General features: G+C 35.7%; 1 protein-coding gene across 8 annotated transcripts in view; it reads right to left on the bottom strand.

Moving 5' to 3' along the window:
* The window catches only part of LOC127803585 (histone-lysine N-methyltransferase CLF), a 33,358-nt gene extending 8,422 nt beyond the window's left edge, over positions 1 to 24,936 (bottom strand). The window contains exons 1-4 of one of the 8 annotated variants that reach the window (XM_052339938.1): positions 24,516 to 24,654; positions 22,833 to 22,937; positions 1,905 to 2,006; positions 1,478 to 1,803 (exon numbers count right to left, since the gene is read on the bottom strand). In XM_052339938.1, coding sequence (XP_052195898.1) covers positions 1,478 to 1,803; positions 1,905 to 1,997 — 419 coding nt within the window. In that variant the 5' untranslated portion in view covers positions 1,998 to 2,006; positions 22,833 to 22,937; positions 24,516 to 24,654. Of the gene's footprint in view, positions 1 to 491; positions 557 to 1,477; positions 1,804 to 1,904; positions 2,026 to 22,785; positions 22,805 to 22,832; positions 22,938 to 24,515 lie in introns of those variants that run through there. The other 7 variants (XR_008023535.1, XM_052339936.1, XM_052339937.1 and 4 more) reach the window with 7 other exon arrangements.

Here is a 24,936-nt window from a genome sequence, read left to right as displayed (position 1 = left end):
AAACAGAAGTAGAGAGATTTGATAAGGCTTCGTTGTGCAAGCCATAGTATGAAATCTCAATAACCAGTATGTGGTTTTTTGGACTGGTAGTCAATTTATGGCAGTAAATGAAGCTATTGCGTACACACCGTATGCATTCTTATTTGCCATTTTCTAATTATAATAAACTTCATATTAAAAACAATCAGAAAAAGTGCCCATAGAAGTAAAAGGCATAACTTGACCAGACTGGCCTTCCAGTTTTTGATCAGGCAAGTCTAATGACTGATCATTATTCAGTAATAAAAGAAGATTTGAGGTTTCACTATCACATGAGCACAGAAATCAAACAGCTACCAATCAGCAGATTCATGACATCTCCCCAAGAAGAAAGAGCTCACAAGAAAGCTTGTCAGTGGAAATTTTATAACTTCTTAATTCCAAGGAAGAAGGATCCTTTCCCATGTAGTCAGGGTCAACCACAATTCCGCAAGAAAGAGATAGAATCTCACTGATTAGAAGGAAAGGAAGGACTTTGATCCATTATGATGTGGTTCTTTGGTGTGGAGAGAGATCTCTGCCATAAAACAAATATCTAAGATTTGCATCTTTAAGGGGTTAGGTAGTAGTGTTACATTCAGAAGTTAAATAGTTTCAACAAATATCTAAATAGAAAACAGAATTTAACAGAAATGACACAAGCGCCTTCAAAAGAATTATGTAATGGATGGGTACAGCAAGCAGACTTTCTAACTTCAATATTATCATAGGCAGATATGAAAGAAATGATACAGTCCGACAAATTAATGACACAAAGCAGACAAACTTTTAATGGTATAATGAGAAAAGCACCTTAAAAATTGGAGAAAATACTTTCTGAAACCAACTCCTATTTGTCAAAATAAAGAGATTTCTGAAAGACGTTTTCTATTCAATCTATTCTTATTGTCATTCTTTCTTTCACTGGTTAACTCCATAGGGCCAACATAAGAACCCCATAATCAGTTATTTATCAGATAGAGAGCCAAAACCCTATGGCCAGTCAGTGCCCTGGACAAGTAAGGCCCAAAATGCCCAGCAGGATACCAGTTGCCAAGGGGCCTGGACATAGGAACCATGAAACCAATTTATGAGAAGATTTATGAATTCTAGATATCACAAACAAATTGTCACAAATGATTACACTAACCTACCTAATCATCAAACCTAAAAAGCTTTGATTTAATACAACTGCTGATAAAAGAAATACATAGGTTATTCCTCAATATTAGCAATAACAAATACTGAGATATTTACAAGTTATACTGCTTGTGAATGGAGAGCATGAGCCTGAAACATTGAGAATGATGTCAAAAACTTCTCTAGAAGAATATAAGCAATCAATAAAAAGTACATCCCAGGTTATAAACTAAAGAATAGAACATATTGAACAGACTTTGAAGAAAAAAACATAATGAACACAAATTTCTTCCATTATGCAAGGGCAATCTTAACGCACCTATCCAAGAAAATCCAAGTTGTATAAGGAGGTAGTCTTTTTACTTCAGAAAGCTTGATAGGGCGGACAGCATTCTTCACTGCTATACTAGACCCTAGCAAAATTGCTGAACAGGCATGGCCATCTTCCTGGGAGCTATTACTGTCCTTGTCCCCATAACTTACATCAATACCATTTTGCATATCAATTGCATCTTTTTGCCTCTTCATTAGAAGGTCTATGCTTTTATCTGGACACATTACTTTATCATTTCTTCTTTCTAGTGATAACTTGTAAAGATGTGTGCTGATGTCAACCAACTTCAGGCTGGTTTCTTCCATCCTTTTCTAAAGGCAAATAGTCAAAGTAGAAATTCATAAAGATACTATGAGGACAGGATTCATAAGCAAGGTAGCTAAACAAATAAATGTTGCAGGTGAGAGTGCACCTTTATAAAAACACATCGGTTAGCAGCAACTTGTTTTTTAAAGGAATCAATGACTGATAAAATTTCTTTAGGAGCAGGACTCGTTTCTTGCATCCCCTCTGTCTGCAAGGAGTGAACATAACTTACATATTTAAAGATTAAAATCACACATGCAGTAATTCTGAAAGTGTAAAACTTCAAAGCAGATAGATCAGGTTGAAGAAGCATTAGCAGCTTTGTGATTAGTGCATGCTTGAATTATTTCTCCTCAAAACCAGCCCTGAAGCAATATGAAGAATTAAAAATTGAAAATATGGACTTGATGTACATAAAACATTATCCAATTCAACACATTCAAATTGAGTACATGTATTCCATCCAGTGACCATATCACATGCTTTCCACTATTTACTCTTGTGTAGTTAAGTACCTCAGTAAGAATATATAACAACCCAATAAGTCTTAATCACACTAGGTGGGGGTGGCTACATAAATTCTAGCAAACCAGTTATGCTCTATCAGTCTACAACCATGTCTTCTGTAAGAACCGTATAACCCATATCACGCCTAAACATTCTACCCCTATTTTGTGTGCCTTCCTCTCTTCTACTATAAACTTCTCCTGTTCTATCCACTCCCTGCACAAGAGTATTTACTAGTCTTCTTTTCACATAACCAAACCATATTAATCACATCTCATGTATCTAATCCTCAATAAGAGTCACTCCAACTTTATAGAATTCATTTTTAACTCTATCATTTTTGTATGGCTATACATTCAAACAGAGCATTTATCCCACTATGTGAGGTTAGTATGTGGCCACACATCCACCGAACATTTTCATCTTATTGGCTGCCCACCATTTTGTGCCATACAAAAGAGTTAATCTTATAATTGTTCGACAAAATTTTACTTTAAGCTTTAAAAGAATTTTACAATCACACCACACGTCAAAAACCATTATCTCTTAAATTATCTGAGAAATATCCTAAAAAATCTACTTGTCTTTTTAGCCAATTGATCCATAATATCTGAACTAATATTTTCTTGGAATGACTTCGCCGTCAAATCACACCATAACATTAATCCCACTTTTATTTTTACTGAATTTACATTCTATATATTTGATTTCAATTTTCTCAACTTGAAGTCCTTAAGTTTCCTTAAAGCATAGCATCCAATCTTCTTTGGCCTCATCTACCAAGAATATATCATCTATAAATAACATACATCAAACACCAGGAAGAATACACTATTTACATGATAAGTAGAAAGATTACACAATCAAAAAAAGCTATAAATCTAGAGAAATGCAACAGTCTCACTAAAAGTCAAGATAAAAATAATGAATAGTCTTGTCTGTCAACACTGCGAAGACACCAATGTAAGCATTTTCAAACATTAATTAGAACCTTCAAAATGATCTCTACCCCATGCCAACAGCACTCATTACATCAAACAAAAAAGAGTAATCACCCATACCTTTTGGTTCCCAATCATTATGATAGCCTCAATACCATGATGAAAATTGAAAAAAGCCCTCTAATTAAAACCACAAAACTACAAAAACAAAGAGGGTGGCACTTAAAAGTCATGATGCCACCAGTAATGTAGCAAAAAAGGGTCTACATTCTCTTCCACATGCAATATATATGCATTGGGTTTGCATGACTTAGACACATAGATCATATACAAGTATTTGAGAGACAGATTGAGTGTTCAATTTATTTAATTCTTCTGCTGTCACATACAGATATAGCTAAATTTTAAATTTAGAGTAAATTACATTGACCACCCTATAATTTAGTCTAAAGACAGATAATTCCATTATGTTTCAATAATTAGATGGACAACTGTTACTGAAAATTGTATTAGATTTCAATTGCCCTAAGAGAATTGTTACTAACTTAATCAAGAGTTGCTGACATAAGCAAAATATAAGTTAGATTGACAAAACCCTTCTAATTGTAAATCAATTATTATCATCTTAAAAATTACGAAAAAGGTACCAAACAGCCCTTGTATTTTTTCTTATGCATTGTATTTATACTTATATATTTCACAAAAAAAAAAAAGTTACAAAGACATTTTTTAACAAATAATTCATAAAAAAATATGATAAAAAAATTATGCATGCAAAATATTCATACAAGGAGTATTTTATACAAACAAATTTTATATAATAAAAATTAATTCAAGAAAAAATTGACAAAACAAATTTTTCATAAGCAAAATTTTAATACCAAAAAAGTTATACAAGAAAAGTTTTTATTATATATTTGTATAAAAGTTTTTTGAAAAAAAAAAAATTGTACATGTAGTATTTTGACAAAGCAATTTTTTATAGTCAAAATTTTTATTATACATTTGTATATGACTTTCAATACATCTTTCCCAAAAATTGCTTGTTTAAAATTTCCTTTATAAAATAATTATACAAAATGCAAGTTTTTATCCTCACAATTTTGTATAAAAGATTTTACAAAATGTCCTCAAAGATTACATTTTTGTATACGTGTACAAAATTTTGCTTGTGTAAAATTTCCTGTATAAAAAATTTCTTACCCTGTGGTCAAAATTTTGGTCGTGTGTATATATATATATATATGTTGCATATGAGTGTTGTTAGCACTTGTTTTGTCAATGTTAAATGTATAAAAAAATTTATTGAACAACAAATCAAGCCTTAATACCATTATGTGGAGTAGACTACATAAATTTTGCATATAGTATTATATTATATAAAGCCTTTATAACTCATATAATAATATCTAAAAAGTCGTCCACTAAGTTTTATTTAGTTTTCCTCTACCTCTTTTCTTTTGTCGATAACTATTCCATTCCATTCACTCTCCTTATAAGATCAATCTTCTTCTCACATAAGCAAACCATCTTAATCATGTCTCAAGCATTATATCCTCAAAAAGAGTCACTCGACCTTATTATGAATAACCACAATTCTAATTTTATCTTTTCTTTTATGACCGCACATCTACCATAACGTCCCCATCTCCTTTATGCTCATATTTTGCACATGTTGATGCCTTACTATCCAACATTTTATGCCATACAACAAAACTAATAATATATGTATTTTATAAAAAAAATCTTTTAACTTTAACAATCTTTGAATCACATAAAAGTTTCCTTTTACACAACTTTGTTACAATTTTGTTGTACAAAATTTTTATACAAATTGTAACAAAAAAATTTGCTTGTATAAAAATGTTTAACTTGTATGAAATTTGTTTTTATCAAAGTTTACAACAACAATCACAAATATTAATCTCACAAAGTGATGTTTTTCAAATTTTGCATAAAAATTGTCAAATCTTTCTATCATGAATTTTAAACAAATTAATGAGCTTAAACAATGTTGTTGTCAAGTTCCTAGCGTTTCAATAGGATATAGTAATTTATTTTGCATAACAGTTGTATCATATTAATTTTGTAGAGAGCAATTACAACTTGTAACTGAATTGTAACAGTTGATTGATTAACTATATATAAAACTAATCAATCTGTTTGAAGGTATACAAGGAATTACTAAAATTTCAGTTTTTGAATTCTCTCTCCAATTCTCTCTCCCGATCTTTCTCTCCTAAAACTCTCTCTCTCTCTCTCTCTCAATTTTCTTCTTAAACTCTCCCTATTTTCTATCTTAACGCTAGCCAATTTCAGCCCTAATTCTCACCATTGGTTGAGAATTCATACTATCAGGTCCAAGTTCTTGACAAATTGGTATAAGAGCTCATCCTAGGCCAACGAAATTTGTTCTTGTGCAATTTCCGCCATGGCTAATGGAACTCGCGTGAAACAGTTCAAATCTTAATTGCAACAGATGAATGCAACCGTCTCAGATTTGCAAATCCGAGTGGATTCTTTGGAAGCAAGATCTACCCAAAATCATGAGACAACCTTGGCATTGGACAAAAAGTTGGATGCCTCCATGGACAGAATTAACAGAAAGTTGGAAGCCTCTGTGGATGGAATTGTCACAACTCCAACAATCTCCAAGGATAGATTAGTAATACATATTATGCATTTCTCTTTTGGTTGTACTCTTATGTTGTACCTGTTAGTACCTTCATTTGTTAAGCCTATAAATAGGCTAATGTAATTAGAGAATGTATGTTGTTGAATGATAATTGAATTTTAGACTTTCCCTATCATCAATTCTCTCTCAATTTCCTCTCTAATTTCTCTATTCTTCCCTCTCAATTCTCTCCTCTCTCTTGACACCATTGTTATCTCTCTTTTTCTACTCTAATTCTCCCTATCTTGCGGTTCTATCTTCCCCGATTTCTCCCAAATTTCATTATAAACCCTAGGTACATGACAAATTGGTATCAAAGCCAATGGTTCTTGGCTACGATTCCGTCAAACCTTAGCAATTCCCAGCTCAAAATTGTAGGCTAAGCAGATTCTATAATCCTATCCAACTTGAGACATTGAAGGCGATGCATATTCCAATCCAACTTCAGATTTCATAATTTCATAATTCTGAACCTTTGGAGGTGATCCAGAGCAAGCAATTCTCAAAACCAATCAACTAGCAGGAGGCGATTCAGGAAGTTGAGAAAGCAATTTCGACTATGAATTCTGACAACTCCTAGAGCAGTCTCAAAGGCGAGTTCAGGTTGCTGAAGGCGAGGACTATGCTCACTTTCATAGACGAAACATAGTAGCGATTCGGTGAAGCCAAGCCAATGGCAATTATCAAGCAATGACTTCTTAGAGTGCAACAGAACAGACGATTCTCATTGTGGTTCTGATTGATTCTCGATTAATCATAAGCGATCCTAGCAAAGTAGTCTCAAATCAAGGTGATGGAGCCTGATAATGCAATTAGTCAAATGCGTAAGGAAGTAGGCAGTGAGATATGCGAGCAAATGCAATTTTTTTGGTAATGCTCTCTAAGAGGTATTGGTTCAATATACTAGTGGATCTTTATTCAAGATCCACTGCAAAACCAATTCCGACTCCAGCTAGAATCCTACCTACAACATCCGATCTGCAGGAAGTTGATGAATTATCGACAATGGATAAGGAAAGTGACTATCTCGGTAGTTTTGATCATGAGATAGTTGATTCAAACGTTGGAGATATATTAGCAACTGACATCGCAAAGAAAGGTAGTTTGTCTATTCGGAATTTTTCTACTACAGCCAATGATAAAGCTTAGTTAGGAGATGAGAGTTGTGATGAAAAGAGCTTATGCAGCTGATGAGAGGTGTGCCTATGACATCTATCATAGGCTAAATCAAGTTCGTGAAGGTCTACATGCAGGTAAATAAGTTATGATCAAACAATTAAGACCTGAACAATCTTAGGTTGGCTTTAAGGAAACTAATCCTAAGGCTGATGAGCATAGACAAGCATTCACCAAGGTATTGGACCAAAAAAAGAAGTTAGAGGCTAAGGTAACTTTTGTCGAGAGAAATGATTTCGAGAACAAAGATCTTGATAATATTGTTCCTTTTTGTTTGGCTCCGACAAAAGCTGAAGAGTTTATAGCTTTGGCTAAAACAAGCATCGAACAATTTTCGATGCTGATTTTGGCAAAGAAGGAACAATTGAAGTAGGTTGAACAAAAGAACTGCCATACGGTTTGGAAGATGTTGGAAGAAAAAGTTGATGCCAGGCTACTCATTGTTACAACTCATTGGCATAATTTCTGTATGAAGGTCCAAGACACTACTGGTACTTTACAGATCAATTGGAGAAGAGAGTTGTGTTGTTTAGTTTGCATTGAGTAAGTCTTTAGAAATCAATGAAGGCAAGTTAAAGTCTCAAGCGGCAAGTTAGTTAGTAAGTTAGGGTTTTTTCTAACGATAGCTAACCAGTTGAAGGTATAACCGGTATTGTCATACCCAGTTATTTCCATTGTATTATCCGCCCCTATTGTTTATAAATAGAGGGTTGGGGGTAGTCGCTTGTGCATGATGTGGACGAGTGTAATTGTGAGAGAAAAGTCTAGAGAGATAACCTTTGTAATCTCGATTGTTTTTGTACTCGTGAGAGACTTGTGTACTGATTCATTCAAGTTAGTGAAGGAATATTGCTCTCAAGGATTTAAGACTGGATGTAGGATCATCTCAATATATGATCCGAACCAAGATAAATCTGGTGTTCTAGTGTGGTTTGCATTCTGTTTCTTGTTCATTTCAATTCTGGTATTGATTTTTTTGTTTCTATAAATTGTTTTCGCATGTGTGTTTATCATATTTGGTAAATTGAGTGCATTCCAATGCTCCCAAGACAACAACTTGGTATCAGAGCGCGAGTGTTTGATCAAGAAAAGCCAAAAATCTTATATTAGAGACATAACCAAGTTGTAGTAATGGCTTTAACCGTATTTGCCACTAGATATGATATAGAGAAATTCAATGGTCAAAATGACTTTGGCCTATGGAAGATGAAGATGAGGGCTTTGTTAAGGAATCTTGGACTAGAAGAAGCACTCGAAGGGGAGTCTAAAATGCCACCCTCATATTCCGCAAAAAAGAAGAAAGAAATAGGTAAAAAGGCTTTCAATACATTAATTCTAAGCCTACGGGATAGGGTGCTACGATAAGCCTCAAAAATGAAGACAGCAGTAGAAATTTGGCTTAAGTTAAAGAGTCTTTATATGACTAAGTCATTGTCTAGTAGGTTGTATTTGAAAGCTAAGTTTTTCACATTTAAAATGACTGAAGGGCAGAAGTTGCAAGAACACACAGATGATTTCAATAAATTGTGTCTTGATCTTGAAATATATAAGCAAAATATGATGATGAGGATAAAGCCCTAGTGTTGCTACATTCTTTACCTAAATCCTATGAGACTTTTGTGGATATTTTGAAACACGGCAGAGATACATTAACCTTAGATGATGTAATAGGAGCCCTAAACTCAAAAGAATTACAGCATAAGGTAGAGGGAAAGAACACTGTTGGAGATGCTCTTTCGGTTAAGATAAGGCCTGATAGGTGAGACCCTAGAGGAAGGAATAGATCTAGGTCAAGCAAGTAGATAATTAAATGTAATCACTGCCATGAGGAAGGGCATATTAAAATGAATTGCCCTAAGAGAAAGAAGGAATTTCAAGAAAGATGTAACCCTGAAATTTCCTCATCTATTTGTGAATTTGATTATGATAGTGCAGATGCCTTAGTTGTTTCTAAAAAGGCAGATAAAGAGGTATGGATTTTGGATTCAGGTTGTTCTTTTCATATGTCACCACATAGGCATTGGTTCTTGAATTTTAAAGACATGGATGGTGGTAAGGTTTTGTTAGGAAACAACAAAAAATGTTGAATTATGGGAATTGGAGATATAAAAATCAAATTGCATGATGGATCCATTAAAACTCTAACAAGATTTGTTCCAGACTAAAAAGGAATCTAATCTCTCTTGGTGAAATGGATAAGAATGGCTTCTCCTATAGAAGAGATGGTGGAGTCCTTAAAGTGTCTAGAGGGTCACTTATATGTATGAAAGCAGTCCTTGAAAATGGAATTTATATGCTGCAAGCTTCCACATTATGTGGTGAAGCTGCAGTAGTAAAAGATAACGCCTATGAACAAACTAGGCTTTGACATTTTAGAATGGCACATATTAGTGAGCAAGGACTTAAAGAATTGTCCAAACAAGGGATTTTAGGCACTGGGAAAGTTACAAAATTAGATAAATGTGAACCATGTATATTTGGCAAAGCAGTAAAACTGATTCTCCAAGAAAGCTATCCATTCCTCTTAAGGCCCTTTTAGATTACATTCATTCGGATTTATAGGGCCCTGCACAGACTTTGTCCCATGGTGGAGCTAGATATTTCTTGTCTATAATAGATAATTTCTCTAGGATGGTTTAGCTTTATGTATTAAAATCAAAAGACCACACTTTTGAAGCATTTAAAAACTGAAAAACCATGGTAGAAAATCAGAAAGGTAGCAAAATCAAAATCATTAGGATAAATAATAGTTTGGAGTTTTGTAATAAAGAATTTACCCAGCTTTGTAATGAAAATGGTATCCTAAGACACCTAATAGCCCCAGGTAATCCAAAGCAGAATGGCCTAGCTGAAAGGATGAATAGAACCTTGCTAGAGAGGGTTAGATGCATGATATGTTATGCTAGATTACCAAAATCCTTTTGGGAAGAAGCTATAGCCACTGCAGCCTATGTGATAAATAGATCCCCATCTGCTGCCGTAGGTTTTAAAACCTCCTATGAGATGTGGTCAAGTCATAAGCTTAGCTTAGACCATTTGAGAGTGTTTGGATATTTAGCCTATGGCCATGTTAAGCAAGGAAAATTAGAACTTAGGGCAAAGAGGTGCTTGTTTATAGGATATCCCACTGGGGTAAAGGGATATAAATTGTAAAACTTGGAATCGGGTATGCCTAGGACAATGGTGAGTAGAGATGTCACCTTTGATGAGGGATCTACTATTAGAGACTTTGAGATAAATGACCAAAAGGATTGGGAGGACAAATCTAAGACTGGAAGTTGAATAGCAAGATGAAACCCATGATAATGTCCTTGATAGTGCACTTGATCAGGAAACTGATCAACAAGAGAAGAATGAAGGTACCTCTAGTATAGACAGTCAGCCGGACCATGGAAGATACAATGTAGCTAGGGATAGGCAAAGGAGAATCAGCAGACCGCCGGTTAGGTATGGTCATTCAGATTTAGCATCATATGCACTGTCAAGTGCAATGGAAGAAGCAAGCGAGGAACCTCTTAATTATGAAAAGGCAGTGCACTCAAAAGACTCCCAGAAAGCTAGCAGCCATGAAATCTGAAATGGAGTCTTTAAGGAAAAATGAAACTTCGACCTTGGAGGGGCTTTACTCAAGTTCCTGGAATAGACTTTAATGAAGTTTTTTCTCCTGTGGTGAGACATACTTCTATTAGAGTCTTACTTGCTATAACACCACACTTAAACCTAAGGCTAGAACAAAAAGATGTAACTACTTCCTTCTTGCATGGTGAATTAGAAGAGAATATTCTAATGGAGCAGCCTAAAGGGTTTGAATTTAGAGGAAAAGGAGAGCAAGTATGCTTGCTGAAGAAATCCCTCTATGGATTGAAGTAATCCCCTAGGCAGTGGCATAAGAAATTTGATACATTCATGTTACACCAAGGGTATAAAAAGAGTGCATTTGATTGATGTGTTTATTTTAAGCATATGTCTAATAAGATCTCTGTCTATCTCCTTTTATATTATATGTGGATGACATGTTGATTGCAAGTCAATCACTTGAAAAAATTCATAAATTAAAGCTGAGATTGAAATCAGCCTTTGAAGTGAAGGAATTAGGAGAAGCAAAGAAGATTTTAGGCATAAAAATCACTAGAAATAAATAGCAAAGAAAGCTCATGCTATCTCAAAAATCTTATCTTGAGAAGCTTGTTAAAAAGTTCCATATGTTAGATGCAAAGGAAGTGAATGTTCCTTTTGCTTAGCATTTGAAGTTATCCCATGAGCATAGTTGTTAAAAGCGCGCTTAGGCGCTCGCCTAGGCGCAAGGCACCTTAAGGCAATAGTTTAGCGCCTCACCTGGGCCGAGGCAAGGCGATTTCAATGAGGCGCTCGCCTTGCACGGTGAGGCGCCAAGGCGAGAGATGCGCCTAGGCGCGCCTCATGAAACCTAGGTATGAAAGCTAGGTTTTAGTTAAAACCTAGGCAGCCCAATTCCTCCCCTCTTCTCAGTTCCAGCATATATACATTACAACATATTTACATTTCTTTAGTTTAAGTAAATGTCCACATTTTTTTTTATTTATATTTTACCTTCCATTTACTTTTAAAACATAAATGTAAATAAGAAAGTACCCCCCATTTGGATTCAATAAAAATATCTAAAAAATCAAAATGCATAACAATAAGAAAATAGAATTTTGCTTTTAGTACAAACTCAGAATTTAGCGATTTTACCACCCCCAAAATACATATCTACTATTTCTTGAAAAAATCATTAAAATTTATTTTAACAACAATGAATATTAGCTATCAAAATACAAGGAAATAGTTTTTCAAAATGAAAATATTTTCTTATATGTCTCTTTATAATGCGCTTATCTTCCAAACTTAGAAAAATAACATTTTTCAAAATAAAAACATTTTCTTGATTGTGGACTTGTAGTGTTTATTGATTGTGGAGAGTACTAAAGCTTGTCCGAAATGTCCTCCATCAGTAAAACAAAAGATTGGAGAGTACATGCAAAAGAAGAAGAATAACAGGGATGAGCGAAATATGGCACCATTAGATGATGATTTTCAATTTGGTGAAGGGTATGATAATGAGGAGGAGGAGCTGCCTCAAAGTAGGAAAAGACCCAATGTATTAAACAAACTCAATCACAATCGGGTTCAACTTCGGCTTCGACTTCAAAGCGGAATATAACTCAGGCGATTGAAGAGGAGGAAAGTGAGACAAAGACCAAAGATGATGAAGACTTGGAAGAGGGAGAAGAATTGGGACAGGAAGAAGAAGATGAAGGGGTGATTGAAAGGGATGATGAAGATATTGACCTTGATGTTGATGATCTCCTTGATGATGATTGATTAAAACTTCTTTATTGATTGTGGACTTGTAGTGTTTATATGTTTGTTTAGAACTTTGCATGATGATTGGTACTTGTTTGAGTTTGAGACTTTATGATTGAACTTTGATGATGTTTCTAGTTTAGAATTTGCATGATGAATGAATCAACTTTGATGATGTTAGTTTAGAATTTGAAGATAATGAATCATTAATGATATGCATGTGTTATTATTGATAATTTGATAGTTTTTTTATGATTTTACAAGATTTTTGAGTTTTTTTTCTAAAAGGTGCTCCTCGCTTCGCAAATGCGCGCCTTGCCTCGTGTACCTCGCGCCTCAAGCTCCAGGACCCTTTGCGCCTCGCGCCTTTCAGAACTATGCCCATGAGCAATCTCCCACTACGGAAGTGGGCATTAGAGAAATGAGTAATATTCCCTACTCTATTGCAATAGGTAGCCTTATGTATAGTATGGTGCGTACAAGGTCGGATTTAGCCCATGCTATGAGTGTAACAAGCAGGTTTATGGCTAATCCGGGTCAGGCTCACTGGAATGCTGTGAAATGGATTTTTAGATACATAAAAGGAACCATCAATATGGCTTTGTGTTATACCTAAGGTCACTGGAACTATTTTCTTGGATAGGAATTCTACCACACTTACTCTCACACACTCACGGATTTGATCTTAGGAACAGATTAATAAGTCAACAGAAAATAATAAACAGAAACAGAATTAAAAGAATAAGAATATAGAAACGCAAACCACACATCCACAAGAACACCGAGATTATCTTGGTTCATGTCAATTGAATTGACACTACATCCAGCCTTAAGAACCCTCCAAGAGCAGCCTTCTTTGATTCATAAAGAATGATCCCAATACATCAGTTGCACCCCCTCGATTACAAGTCTTCTTTCAAGATTACAAAAACTATTCTAAAACACAACCTTTCTTCTCTCAAAGCTTTCACAAGAAACAATTGAAATTATGCGCCTAATGCCTAGCCCTCCTTCTCTATTTATAGAATATTTAGGGCGGCAATTCCTAGGCTATTAAAGAATGGATATTACCGGTTTTACCCCCAACTTGACAGCTATTTACAAGAGAGTCCACCACCTATCTCTACCCTCTAAAATCACATAATAACCTATACAAAAACACTGTTGTCACTGCCTCAATACTCTAGACAAAACTCTAATACTTTGGTTTAAGGTGGAGCAAATTTAGAAGAAGAACCATGCATTTTAGGGTTCACTGATGCTGATTATGCAGGAGATTTAGATAAAAGAAGGTCATCCATAGGGTATGTTTTCAAGCTATGGGATTCTAAAACGGTATAAAAGAGCTCGAAAAGAATTCAAAACTGAAAACCAAGAGAGGAAAGAAAACTCTCGATATTCATCAGTGAAAATACAAAATGAATATAATACTAACAAAGAGAAGACACTACTATTTATAGCAACTGTCTTAACAACAAGCCTCTACACCGAGACAACTTATAACCACCTAACAACAATAAACAAAATAGAAGCAACAATATAAATAGCAACATAACAATACAATAAGAAGCTTATCATACTCTCACATTCCCCCTCAAATCAGACCCATGAAGAATCAGCTGACAATAAGCAAACAACAAACAAGCTACTCTTTGACTGTTGACATGAAAGGGATTCTTGGAAGATCAGGCTTCTAAACAGGAGATATCCTTAGACGAAGCTTATCACAGAGAAACTGAAAATGACTTCTAGCTAGGCCTTTAGTAAAAACATCAGCAACCTGATAGTTAGTAGGAACGTAGCGAATTTCAACCTCTCTATTCTCAACTTTCTCCCGCACAAAGTGAATATCAATCTCCAAATGCTTAGTACGAGCATGAAAAACAAGATTTTCAGCAATGCTTTTAGCAGCTAGGTTATCACTCCAGAGAATAGGAATATGATTACACAGATAGCCAAGCTCTGAAAACAAGGATTTTAACCACATAATTCCAGTCACACCTTGAGCAATAGCTTGGTATTCAGCTTCTCCGATAGACCTAACTACAACTGATTGCTTCTGAGAACTCCATATAATCAAATTACTTCCAAGAAACACACACAACCCACTAATAGATTGACGAGTAACTCGACAACCCGCGTGATCAGCATCCATATACACTGTAAGAGAAAGATCAGCTAAGGAAGGAGAAAAGAACAACCCCAAACCAAGAGAACCTTTAAGATACCGAAGCAGACGCTTGCAAGCAACCCAATGTTGTTGCTTAGGAGCTGAAAGAAACTGACTGAGCCGATTAACAATGAAAGCAATATCTGGTCTAGTATAGATGAGATATTGCAAGGAGCCAATCACAGTGCAATAGAGAGAAGGATTCGAGAAAGACTCACCTTCATCTGTTAAAGAATCTGCTGTGTTAACTGGATTCACACAAGGCTTACAATCCAACATGGCAGTTTTCTTTAACAGATCAATTGTATACTTAGTTTGAGTGAGATAAAGGCCATCAGTATTACGATGAGCCTCAAAACCAAGAAAATAGCTGACAGAATCCAGCGTTTTGAGAGCAAAATGTGTATTCAAATTTTGAATACAAGCTCTAAGGGCTGAAGAATCAGAACCTGTAATCAGAATGTCATCAACATAGACTAAGACATATAGAACATACTGAGCAGTTCTCTTAACAAACAAGGAAGCATCTAAAACTGTTCTAACAAAACCCCAAGACTATAGAGCAACTCTTAGCTTGGTATACCAGGCTCGTGGTGCCTGTTTTAATCCATAAAGAGATTTTCTCAACTTGCAAACATGAGTAGGAAATTGAGAATGAACAAACCCTTCTGGTTGAGACATAAAAACATCCTCACTCAAATCACCATTCAAAAAGGCATTATTAACATCCACTTGTTGGATGTCCCAGCCGAAAGTAACAGCCAAAGAAAACAACACTCGAATTGTTGGGGCTTTAACAGCAAGGCTGAAAGTCTCAGCATAGTCAATGCTGGGATTTTGATGAAATCCCTTGGCCACCAAACGTGCTTTGTAACGAAGCACTGTACCATCTGCCTTATATTTAATCCGAAAAACCCACTTGCAACCAATAAGATTCATGTTTTTAGAGAAAGGAACTAAATCCCAAGTGTGATTATGTTGTAAGGCAGTATACTCTTCTTCCATAGCCTTGACCCATTTGGAATCTAAGAAGGCCTCACGAATGGTAGTAGGCTCCAAAGAGCTCACTAAGGCATGAGGTGATGTAGTAGTAAGAAGTTTAGCCTTAGATCGAGTGACCATAGGATGAACAGAAGGTTTAGGAACACGAGAGGCTGCTGGCAACAACAAAGGAGGCTCCAACAATGGAGAGGACACAGGAGAATGAGGTTGAGAAACAGCAGGTAAAGACTGAGAAGTAAAAGCAACAGGAGATGAAGCTGCAGAAGGGGGAGAAGATGATAAGGAGAAAGGACCCGAAGGTTGTGCTACTACAGAGGAAGAAGACGACAAATGAGAAAAAGAAGGGAATGACTAAAATACCAAAGTAGATGGACGACCCGGAATAGTAGAAAGAACACCAGATGAAGAAGAAACAGACTAGAATAAACTAGGATAAGGAAAATCATCTGGATTAAAAAGAACATGTCTAGAAACATAGACACGACCAGAAGGATGCAAACATTTATAGCTTGCATGACCATGATTATACCCAATAAAGACACATTTTGTGGAATGAAAGCTGAACTTATGTTTGGAATAGGGACGAAGATAAGGAAAGCATGCACAGCCAAAAGGCTGAAGAAAAAGATAATCGGGTGATTTAAGAAATAACATCTCAAAGGGTGTTCGAAACTTGAGAGGAGCTAAAGGAAGCAGATTTATAAGACAAACTGTAGTTTGGAAAGCTTCTACCCAAAACCTAAGAGGCATAGCAGCATGGCTTAATAAGGTGAGTCCCATTTCAGCTATGTAACAGTGTTTTCTTTCAGCTACACCGTTCTGCTGAGAAGTACGAGGACAGGTAAAACGTGGTTGAATGCCAAGTGAATGTAAATAAGGTAGAAAAGCTCTAAACTCTCCCCCATTGTCTGTTTGTAGAGACTTAATCTTGGCATTATATTGAAGTTCGGCTAGTTTGTGAAAGGTAATAAAAACTGACAAAGCATCAAATTTTAACTTTAGAGGGTATAGCCAGGTATAACGGGTGTAGGCATCAACAAAAACAATATAGTAACGATAGCCTTCGGTTGATAAAGTGGGAGAAGGCCCCCATACATCAGAATAGACCAGTTCAAGTGGTTTAATTGCTATGATTTCACAATCAGAAAAAGGAAGTTGATGAAGTTTACCAATTTTGCAAGAATCACAAAAAGACAGAGATGACAAAGAAAATGGAACTTGAATTTTATTCAACACCAATCGCAGTACATTGAGTGAAGGATGCCCTAGTTTTGCATGCCACTACTTGCAAGCATGATTAGTTTGGGCAACATTTACATTTACAGTAGATAACAGTCCTGAATTAGAAGAAGTGGAATGTTTACAGTTTGGAAAAGAAAACAGAGTACATGTAGAAGGAGATGTACTGCGTACAAGAGACTTTGAACTAAATGAATGAGCTGGAAGCCTGAAATCAGCAGAAGCAACAGCTGAATTCAGTTGATATAGCCCATCCTTAAGCTACCCTCTGAGTAATACTTGTCCAGTATTCTTGTCCTTAATCACACAAGTATGAGAATCAAATTCAGCAACAAGATCATGATCCTTAGTTAACTGAGAGACACTGATTAAATTTTTTCACATGTTAGGAACATGTAAAACATTAGGTAATGTAATACAAGACATAGGCTGAGAATGAGAATACAATTGTCCAAGACCAACATTTGAGATTGAGAGTTTCTTACCATTACCAACAGATACCTTATCTCCACCATTATAAGGAGTATGCAATGAAAGATTTTGAAGATTGGTGGTGATGTGATTTGTTGCTCCAGAATCAACAAACCACGGCTGATCAGAAAAAGATGGCTGTCGATCATAAGACTGACGATCTAAAGGCTGTTGAGAAAATTGATTATAGTGAGCACTTTGAACCAAACCAACATCACTCATGTAGACCTCATTAGAGTCACTTAGGGAGGCTATATAAGCTCTAGAATCTGACTGTGAATTCACTGGTGAATTACCAAACCTGTTCTGGTTTGGAACAAAACCAAAGGATCTTTGAAAATTCTTATCGAAGCGATGATAGCATCGATCAACCAGATGTCCTAGTTTGCCACATAATTGGCAGTAAAAACGTCTACCAGACTGACGACCTCGACCACGTCCTCCTTGTATACCAAAACCACCTCCTCTTTGATTTTGACCTCCTCTCATACTCTGAAAATTATTAGCTCCTCCTCTCTGATTATAATCAGTCAAATTTACTTGCATTGAAGGTGTGACCGAATCAACATTGACCGTCGACTATGGTACATTCTTAGAAATTAATCTCTGTTCATGCATTAATAGCAGGTACTAGACCTTGTCCAGATCTACATCATTCATCTAGTACGTCACTAGGCTAACTACAGTTTCATAGTCATGGTCTAAACCATTAAGAATTGCAAGCAGCAATTCTTTGTCATCCAAAGGTTCACCTATAGCAGCCAGCGAATGTCCAATTGTCTTAATCTTGAGAATATAGTCATTAATCGACATATCATCTTTCTTAACTAGTCATAGCTGCTACTTAAGCTGAAACGACCTAGCGATTGTTTGCCTCAAATACAAATTCTCAAGTGTAGACCATACCTCAGAAGACGACTCGCAATGTATTACCTGCACCAGTACATCCTTATCAATTGTGGAGAACAACCAGCCAAAAAGGAGCTGATCTGATCGCAACCACGCCATATACTCTGGATTCAACATCTATCCTACAGCTTCCTTATCATCAGGCTCAGCAATGTACTTATGCGGTGGTGAAATCTTATTCAAGAATGGAAACAGATCGAAGGTGCATATCGTAGTTAGAACTTGCACCTTCCAGAAAATATAGTTTCCAGAATCCAATTTGATAGGAATAAATTGGAAGGCCTTCGCAATTGCACCAAAATCAGATTGCGAAGAAAGAGAAAAGGTAGACGACGAGCGAGGTGGTGAAGAGGAGGAAGCACCTTGAACAGGTGACAAATTCATGACTTACGTCACAGGCTCTGATACCATAAAACAGTATAAAAGAGCTCGAAAAGAATTCAGAACTGAAAACCAAGAGAGCAAAGAAAACTCTCGATATTCACCAGTGAAAATACAAAATGAATACAATACTAACAAAGAGAAGACACTGCTATTTATAGCAGCTATCTTAACAACAAGCCTCTACACCGAGACAACTTATAACCGCCTAACAACAACAAACAAAACAGAAGCAACAATATAAACAGCAACATAACAATACAATAAGAAGCCTATCATACTCTCACAGATTCAACCATTAGCTAGAAAATCAATTTGCAATATGTGGTGGCTCTTTCAACCACATAGGTTGAGTATATAGTTGTTACAGAAGCTATTAAGGAAGCTCTATGGCTAAAAGGTTTAACTAGTGAATTGCTTGGGAAAGATGTGAAGGCAAACCTAAAGTGTGATAGCTAATGTGCTATACACTTAGCTAAAAATCAAGCTCACCATGAGAGAACCAAACATATAGATGTTAAGTATCATTTTATTAGATAAGTTCTTGAAAAGAAAGAAGTTAATCTAGTTAAAGTTGTAGAAGAAGATAATGCAACTTATATGTTTACCAAAGCAATTCCTTTATCCAAATTGCATCATTGTCTAAAGCTACTTAATATATTTTTATGTGAATGATCAAGTATTCATGCAAGTCCTAAGGAGAGCAAGATTAGTCTTGAAGCTTGGGTTGTACTAATGCAAATGGTGGAGATTTGTTCTTTAGTTTGCATCGAGTAAGTCTTTAGAAATCAGTGAAGGCAAGTCAAAGTCTCAAGTAGCAAGTTAGGGTTTTTTCTAACGATAGCTAATCAATTAAGGGTATAACCGGTATTGTCATACCCGATTATTTCCATTGTATTATCCGCACATGTTGTTTATAAATAAAGGGTTGGGGGTAGTCGCTTGTGCATGATGTGAACGAGTGCAATTGTAAGAGAAAAGTCTAGAGAGAGAGCCTTTGTAATCTTAGTTGTTTTTGTACTCGTGAGAGACTTGTGTACTGATTCATTCAAGTTAGTGAAGGAAGATTGCTCTCAGGGATTTAAGGTTGGATATAGGATCATCTCAATAGATGATTTGAACCAGGATAAATTTGATGTTCTCGTGTGATTTGCATTATGTTTCTTGTTCATTTCAATTCTATTATTGATTACTCTATTTCTATATATTGTTTTTTTTTGTGTGTGTGTGTGTCCTATTCGGTAAATTGAGTGCATTCCAGTGCTCCCAAGACAACAAGTTGCGTCACGGATGTCCTTGAGGACTACATTTTACGTTTACAAGAAAAGCAAAAAAGAAGGAACATAAAAGCAAAGAGGAATAGGCCTAGAAGGAGAAAGAAAAGAATAATAATAAAATAAAACAGATAGAGAAAGCTGGGATTGGATAAAGAGCAGTGACCAATCACTATAAGTTCTTAGGGACAAGAACTCTTTTATGGAGAAGGGAATTATCACGACCCCAAGGATCCCCAATGATAGATTAGTAATATGTACTATGTATTTCTCTTTTGGTTGTACTCGTATACTGTAGTTATTAGTACTTTCATTTGTTAAGCCCATAAATAAGCTAGTGTAGTTAGAGAATATATGTCAATTCTCTCTCAATTTCCTCCTTAATTCTCTATTTTTCCCTCTCAATTCTTTGTTCTCTCTCTCTCTCTCTCTCTCTCTCTCTCTCTCTCCATCTCTGCTTAATTTTGTCTGTTATCTCTCTCTTTCTACTCTAATTCTCCCTATCTTGATGTTCTATCTTCCCCAATTTATCCCAAATTCAATTATAAACCCTAGGTTAACCATAGATACATGACAGAAATTAACATAAAGTTGGAAGCCTTTGCAAACAGAATTAATACGAGGTTAGATGGATTGATGTTGATGTTCTTGAAATTGTATGAAGTAAGTCTTCCTTCTGATTTTCCTCCTAAGGAAGATTAGATCGACTCCAGCCAGGAAATGGAGTGATTCAAAGAATTTCGCAATTCAACGTGCTTGAGGACTTTCTGTCGAAGGAGAAGGCTGATCAAATTCTGGAAGGTATTAATGGTGATGTTGCTAACATGACATGTCGTGAGCAATCTGTGGATGAACACAACAAGGTGCCTAGTTCAAGTAATAGCAAAGATGTTCAAGATCCTCTTCCTTCCAAGCATCTCCCTCTACTTGGTCATGGAGAAGTTCAGCCACTTATAGGCATTTTTTATCCAAAGGACATTATAATTCAAGGTGATTCTAGGTTTGTCAAGGAAGGTCAAATTGTTCCAACTAAACCAACTCGTGACCTTTCACTTGAGGTGTAAGAATTGGATACACCATGGAGTGATCTAGTTTTGAAAGAGAGAGGAGTAGGTTCCATTGATGTTGTCCATCGTGTTGATTGGCAAGGCTCAAATGTTGTTGTAAAGATTTTTATGGATCAAGATTTCCACCTAGGGCGATTGCAGGAATTTTTTAAAGGAGGTTGCAATTATGAAATGCCTGCGGCATCCAAATACTATTCTTTTCATGGGAGAATTGAAGTCTCCAAATCTTTTGGTTCACAAGAAGTATACAATAAAGGTTTGTAATTTTGGCCTATTTCGCTTAAAAGCTAGCACATTTCTTTCTACATAATCAACAGCAAAAAATCCTGAATGGATGGCTCTAGAAGTTCCTTGTGATGAACCATCTAATGAGAAGTCAGACATATATAGCTTTGGTGTGAAATTATGGGAAATTGTATGGAATTCCATACTCTATTGGTCTTATAGAAAACCAATGGTCTTGTTGCTACTTCTAGTTCTACTTTACCACCACTACCTACAACTGGAAATTTCAAGATTTGCTCAATCAATTTCCCCATGCTGCTCAGCTTCCTTGTTTCACTTGAGGACAAGAAACTTTTTCAAGGGTAGGCAAATGCCTAGGGTCTCAATAGGATGTAGCAATTTATTTTGCATAACAGATGTAGCATATTAATTAAGAGCGAGCAATTACAACTTGTAAATGAATTGTAATAGTTGATTGATTAGTTATATCAATCTATTTGGAGGCATTCAAGGAATTAGTAAAATTTCAATTTCTAAACCCTCTCTCCCAATCTTTCTCTCTCAAAATTCTCTATTTCTCTCTCACTCTCTCTCTCACATGATCATTCTCTCTCTCACACAACTTTCTGTTCTCTCTCTCTCTCTCAATTTTCTTCTTAAATTCTCCCTATTTTCTGCCTTAACTCTAGTCAATTTCTTCCCCAATTCTCGCCATTGGCTGAGAATTCACATGGTCAGGTTTAGGTTCCTAATAGTTATCAACCCCGCCTAGTAGAATTATGACTTAGTATGCAGTTCTTTTAAAGATTTTTATATATGTTTGTCAAACTTTGTATAAAAAAAAATTATATAAATTCGAAGTTTGTTTATATAAATTTTTCGTATATGTAAAAATATGCTTAGGATTGTGGAGGAACAATCTCTATTTTTAACCAATATAAATTAATGCCTTTTAGAATATATTAAAATATTGAATTTAATAGGTAAAATGATAATTTAATTTGGTTTTAACATCCAGCAGAAAAAGCTGACAAGGGTGATCAGTATGATTTTTAAAATGTGGGGTGTTGTCTGTTTTGATGCCAAACCTCAAGGGTGGTCACTAGAATTTACCTTAAAATTTATAAATACTTCATTTGAGCATTTAACATAAATTAATGCCTTACAAACTAATAAAGAGATTTTAAGCATGGAAATTTGTTTTTGTTGCATAACTTTCTACAAAATCATTTACTTTGTCATATTTATTGAGGAAATACAAACCATATGTTGCCAACACATCTTGCATCAGATCCACATGTCAAGTGCCTAAATGCCTATTTAGTATTATCGTGAAATTTCTCTTGTGGCATAATCACTCTTGTAAAAACTAATTTTACTTTTTACATCTACTTTTTCTTCACAACAGAAAAACACCAAATTCTTACTTCTCCCTAATAAAAAAATAACTTTTGTTGTCATACAAAAATACTTTTTGTTATTGATCAAACAACATAAAAATGCAAAAATAAATAAATAAATTACGCAAAAGTGTCTTCCTGCCAACTCACATCACAACCAAACAAGCTACAACACCAATACTTTTATCTATTTAGAAGAGTTTATGCGACATATTAAGGTTTTCACCTTTTCTCAAATTTCCAATGGTCAAGATCGCATCATGAGTTACCAACCTTGCAAAAGCATTAACTCAGGATGGGCATTGGAGCACCAAATCTCTTTCCTGTCAATACTTTCCTTTACAAGGAAGAAAACTTCAAAGCATCTCAGCAACTAACCTTTATAAGGAAGAAAATAAGATATCAACTAATCCAACCTTGAACCTCCTAGTATAGCAAATGTCATTTAAAGAAAGTGATTGCATACCACCAAACCATGTTAATGAACAAGTAATTTACTGCAATAACTTCTTTGCACATTTCAGTACATTTCACTAGCCACATTCCAAAAACCAGTCAATCTTAAGGTAGATGAATCTAGAAATCCACCCCTATCTAAAATTCACATTTCCACACACCAATACTTTCCACATTCACTTAACCAACCTCCACAATTACTTTCCTCATGAAACTTTGTTAAATAAAGATAAATTATAAATCTACAAGCCTTCATTCTAGTAAATTTGAACAAGTGCCTTACTTTCATCAGCCAAAATGAAGCTCATCTACAGCCCATGGCACAAGAAATACCTTATAAGCTTCTAAAGGCTCCTAGAAGCAAATTAGGAAATTAGGACTAGTAAGGCCAGATAGGAAATATATTAGAAGGTGGAAAAGGTAAACTTTTGAATAGAATAAGGCAATCTAAGGTAAGATAAGCATAGTATTAAATGGGTAAGTTATGATAAGGCATGGGAGAAAATCTGAGTAAATTTCTGTCTGTGTATTAAATGCAGAGTTTCATCCATCTTACACTATACAGGGACAATTTATCTAAATTCATGTTGCAGCATTAACTTTCATAAACACAACTAAAGATAGGTGGGATATAAAAGAATAAAGGCAGGCACAAAAGCAAAAAATGGTTTCCTGCCTTATACACCATTAGCTAATCTAATCTAGCATCACATCTTAAGTCTGTAAATATTTTCATAATTGGGAAGCTGGCCTTAATATTTTTCATGCATGAATATGGCTGTCAGGATGTTCCTAAAATCATAATGATTGCACATCCCCTAGTCTGAACATCCTTAAAATCATAGTATGACAATTCCCATCCACAAAATATATCCAACACTCAGTTGTAACCAGCCTGTTCTCTACCTCACTTTGCAACATAATGGGCAGACATGAACCGTGAAAGATAAAAATGACTAAGACAGACGATCACAAATAGATCAATCAAAAAAATAGATAAAACAAATTAACACTCGTACGTGCATTTTGTGTGCATCTTCAACTTTATGAAATTTATTTGTTAGAACCACGTGAACCCAACTTCTTACTAAGTTGAGTGGGGGAGATTCAGCCCACACTCATGTCGTATTCCCCAGCATTCCACGATGGTTACAGTGTTTAACCTTATCAATCAAATATCAAATCAACGCAAAGAATCTCGTAATTCTCTCTCCAACATAACATCGTGTAACAAGAAAACAAAAATCAGCTTTGTCCAGGCACAACGCAACAATCAATCATTCACCGGCCTTCCACGAACAATCCAAATGTTTTCCCTAATTAACTGGCAACCATCACCAAAAATGAGATATCCCGAGCAAAATGTAGCAACGCCTTGCCTCACTCCAACGTAACACAAAAACAAGGATACATAACGAGATAGAATGACGATGAGAATAATGCGGTTGACAAGATGACGTGTTGGACAAATTTAGAATAACGATCTAGAAATGAAGATACCGTAAGGTGAGCAAAAGGCTCCGATCTGGAAGCGGAGGCTGAAGGCGAGGCCTTCGGCGACGACATTGTCGGCGGCGAAGACTGTGAAGCTGCGGTGGAATCGCAGTGGAGTCCCCGCGGCAGATCGGAAACATGCAATGGATAACCCGAGAGCAAGGCAGATATCGCGAGTGCTTCTAGGGGGAGGGAATTTGGCGGGCCGGGGTTGAAACCCTAACTTTTTATCGGGAGCGTGAAGACTGGAGAGAGGAAGAGGAGGAGGAGAAGGAGGCTCACGAGGAGTAGTAGTTAAATACGAAATGGAAAATAATATATATAGAGCTGCTCTTTATTCGTTCTTCTAATCCATCGCCCGTTCTGACGAGGATTTTTTTTTTTTAATTTTTTAATAATTATTTGGGGGGTAGAGGGTCGAGGTCGG

Source organism: Diospyros lotus, chromosome 6 (assembly GCF_014633365.1).
Source record: "Diospyros lotus cultivar Yz01 chromosome 6, ASM1463336v1, whole genome shotgun sequence".
Lineage (NCBI taxonomy): Eukaryota > Viridiplantae > Streptophyta > Magnoliopsida > Ericales > Ebenaceae > Diospyros > Diospyros lotus.
This window is presented reverse-complemented; position numbering and strand designations above follow the sequence as displayed.